We start from the raw sequence: 3907 nt of genomic DNA, 5'->3' as shown, positions 1-3907 counted from the left end.
AAACACAGAGAAAAAATGACTGAGAGTCTCTAGGCCTGTGGGCTGAAGACAGATGCCCCAACTTTAAGAAAGAACATTAGGTGACTGTCCAGGCTGCCAGCTGTCTCTGTCTACCCTGCAAGAATCCCGAAAGTTGCTTGCATCCTTTTCCCGTTTCTCAGGTCATAGTATATCCTTCTGGGGTCTTTGACATAATTGAAGACTTAATAGTTATAATTTCCTCAGTTATGATAAAAGATAAGTTAGATATAAAACCTTAGACTCACAAATATAAGATATATATCTTCGGCCGGGCGGTGGTGGCGCATGCCTTTAATCCCAGCACTCGGGAGGCAGAGCCAGGAGGATCTCTGTGAGTTCAAGGCCAGCCTGGGCTACCAAGTAAGTTCCAGGAAAGGCGCAAAGCTACGCAGAGAAACCCTGTCTCAAAAAAAAGATATATATCTTCTTTAATATTTTAACTGTAATTCTTGCTTGATAATTGTTTTATTATATGTAATTTTACTGTGTTAAAGTTAAAACTTTCCTTTTTGAAAAAAAAAGAAAAAGGGGAAGTGCTGTGGATGATTGATTGATAAATAAAACACTGATTGGCCAGTAGCCAGGCAGGAAGTATAGAGGGGCCTAGCAGAGAGGAAAATTGAGAGAACAGGAAGGCAGAGAGGAGGAGATGCCAGCCTGCCATCCAGGGAGCATCATGTAAAGGCAGCAGGTAAAGCCACAGAACACGTGGCTACATATAGATTAACAGAAATGGGCTGAGTATAAGAGTAAGAGCTAGACAATTGTAGGCCCGAGCTAATGGCTGAGCAGTTTAAATAATATAAGCGTCTCTATGTTTATTTTATAAATGGGCTATGGGACTGCTGAGGCTTGGTGGGACCTGGAGAGAAAAACTCCAGATACACCTAAGTCTTTTCCTTGTGTGTCACCTATGCTGGGATATTCAGGGCCTATAGTGATAGGATAGCTGAGCTCTAGTGGAGACATACTGCCTTGGCTATTATTGATTGTGTTTTTATGCTGGTATCTCAGCATCTGGGTTTGAGAAGATTGCAGTTCTAGGTGCTGGTATCTGGTCTTGTCTTTATTGGATGGATTTTTTCTTGGTTTCTTTCTCCTCTCTGGATTTTCAGAGATTGTGATTCTGCATTTTCAGCTGGTGTGTTCCCTGCTGGTGTTGGAGGTGGCATAAGTTGGATGCACTGGGGGAAAGAAGGTTGGGAGAATGTAGCAGGCTTTCTTTTTGGGTCACCAACCAGCTCCCAAATCATGACATGGAGACTTATTGTTAGTTATGAATGTTCGGCCTTATCTTATGCTTGTTCCACTAGCTCTTATAACATAATTTAACCTGTTTCTCTTCGTATACATTTTACCTTGGGGCTTTTTACATTTCTTGTATTCTGTGTGTCTTACTCCATGTCTGTCTGTCTGGCCATGGACATCTCCCTTTCTTTTTACCTCATTCTCTCCTTCTCTTCTCTCTCAAGCCTAGATTCCTCCTCCTATTTATTCTCGTTATCCACCGACCCCCAGTGCCACCTATTCCTCTACTGCCTAGCTATTGGCTGTTCAGCTTTTTATTAGACAAATCAGATGCCTTAGGTAGGCAAGGTGAACCAGCAATTGAGTTTTACATAAACAAATGCAGCAACAAATGTAACATACCTTTACATAGTTTAAGTAATATTCTGCAACATGAACAAATGTAACACATCTTTGTTCACAACCTGGGGTCTTTGTGATCCATTGGAAATGGGTCAGAGAGGAAAGGGAGACCACAGCAGGTTTCCTGCTACAGAACTGGGGATGAGACTGGGGAGTTTGGATCTCAGGAACAGGAGTAGAGGTGTGGGTCTGTTTTCAACCTACTTGTTGGCTTGGAAGGAGCTGCCCTTGGGTTAGCAGGGGGTGCCTTCTGGATGTAGCATCTGGGACAAGCACAAAGTTGGGGGAGGGATGTTAGAAGGGCATGGTCTCTGGGAGCCATAGGAGATGTAGGCATGGGGGAATGGAAGCTACAGTTGGTGTTCTTTTGCAGTGCTAGAGTTGAGACTCTGGCCTATATTTTCCAAGCTTTCCTTCCAACACGATTTTCCAATGCTAGGTACTAAAGAGTAGGAAAGTATTTAGCATGTTCAACTGTAGGCTGATCAATCATCTGATTTGAAGCCTTCTCCTTCCTGGAATCTACAGAACTTGAATAAACAAAATCTTACAAAATAGATTTTGGCTGCTTTTCCTTTCTCACCAAACAGTTGAACATGTAGTGAGCATAATTCTCAACTTCCTTACATTTTATAGAATGTCTCTTCAGATTCTGTGTTGCAGAATGATGAACAAAACCAATCCCCCAAACTTCTTTTACTTCTTTCTGATTGTACTGTGGTGGATTATTTCACTGTGGAAAAATTTAATGAACAGGGAGATGTTTTCTTTTTTTTTTTTTTTTTGGTGTTTTGTAGGTGATTCACCTTCCCAAGTCTTTATTACTGTCAAATAACTTTTGGAAATATTTTCAAAATAACATTCAAACACTAGTTAAGGGATAAGGGAAAGACAAAACAGAATAATCCATGGAGTAAGGGTGACATGAGGATGAGTTTGGAGAAGGGGGCTTTCTGCCACATTTTACACTGTAATTAGGATTGACTACATGAAAGAAAGGTGGTTTGGGAAATAGCTCTTGGAGAAGCTCACCAAGAGCCTCCTGTCTCCTCACAGACTCTATTTCCTTTACCACCATAGTCCCCCTCCCCCGAGGTATCAAGGTGGTACTTTCTGGTTTCTCAGGTACATCCTGCCTTCTCTAGAAGACACCCCTCAACCCTGTCCAGAGCGGTCAGAGGCAGTGCTTTATGAAGTCAGACAGCTGGCAAGGCTGTGCTGACCAATCAGGGTTGAAGGGTGTGGCCCTGCATTGTTCTGGGGGCTAGATCAGTAGGGTGCTGCGAGTTCTGGGTCAGACCTCTGAAAGGCTCAATTATGGAGGTGAGTGAGGACGCCGGGGAGCCTAACAAAGATTTCAACTCAACCTCAGAGAACCAGCAAACGAATGCCCCGACTCCCTGCCAAGCCAGTCTCCCTGCAGGTGACAAAGCTGCAGGTCAGCCAGTTCCAAGAAGATTTCCAAGGGTGAGAGAACCAGAGCTAAGTACCCTTTCTTCTTCCTTGATCAGTTTCCCTTCCCCTGGGAATCTTGTCTTTCCCTGGCCTGGCACGCATTTCCTCCTCAACCCACACCTTTGCCTCATAATACCTTACCATCCTCTCCCATACCAAAGACCCTGTTTCCTCACTCTGCCGTCCTTGCAGGTGCAAAGGACTGTTCTGCGGCGAACCAGACGCCGCCGGCGCCCTAGGAGGCGAAGGAGAAAACCCTCCAGGAAGATTCTGAGAACCTTTGCGAGAGATGGGAGAAAGCCCTCACTTGAGGACGGCCATCCGCTCAACGTGGAGCCGTCTACCAGTGATCCCGAGCAAGAAGGGGTCACACCGAGCACCAGCGTCTCTGCTAGTGACTAGACCAGCTGAGGGTCTCAGTATGGTCAAGAGATCTTAGCGCTGAGTCATGTCCAGTCATGGACATTGACAGTTACCTTGACCATTACCACAGAGCCCTCTTATGGTACTGAAAATAAAAGCAATCAGATGTCAGCAGTTGAGTTTCCCTGTGGTCTATGGTGGGCTCTTGGGAAGAAGGGTGGGGAGATGGTCTGGTAAGAGAGGGACATTGGTTTCTACAGGTCTGGGAGCCTGACAACAGGTCTATATGTAAGCTGATGCTGAAGGATCTGCAATGTTGGCACTCACAGGGATGAACATGCTCCTGATGCTTTATTTCATGGGGCAGGATGTGGGAGCAGAAAGGACTGATGTTTCCATGTGTATTTGGCAGGGACTA

At 44.9% G+C, this 3907-nt stretch overlaps 1 protein-coding gene across 1 annotated transcript; it reads left to right on the top strand.

Annotated features, from left to right (window-relative positions):
- Positions 1-2942: 2942 nt before the first annotated feature.
- Positions 2943-3663, top strand: LOC121825739 (uncharacterized). Its single transcript, XM_042269287.2, has 2 exons — positions 2943-3138; positions 3319-3663. Exons 1-2 carry the CDS (start codon positions 2989-2991, stop codon positions 3526-3528), a joined length of 360 nt encoding a protein of 119 aa, XP_042125221.2. The 5' UTR covers positions 2943-2988; the 3' UTR covers positions 3529-3663.
- Positions 3664-3907: the final 244 nt, after the last annotated feature.

Source organism: Peromyscus maniculatus, chromosome X (assembly GCF_049852395.1).
Source record: "Peromyscus maniculatus bairdii isolate BWxNUB_F1_BW_parent chromosome X, HU_Pman_BW_mat_3.1, whole genome shotgun sequence".
NCBI lineage: Eukaryota > Metazoa > Chordata > Mammalia > Rodentia > Cricetidae > Peromyscus > Peromyscus maniculatus.
Note: the sequence above shows the minus strand (reverse complement) of the source record. Positions and strands in the feature narration are given on the sequence as shown.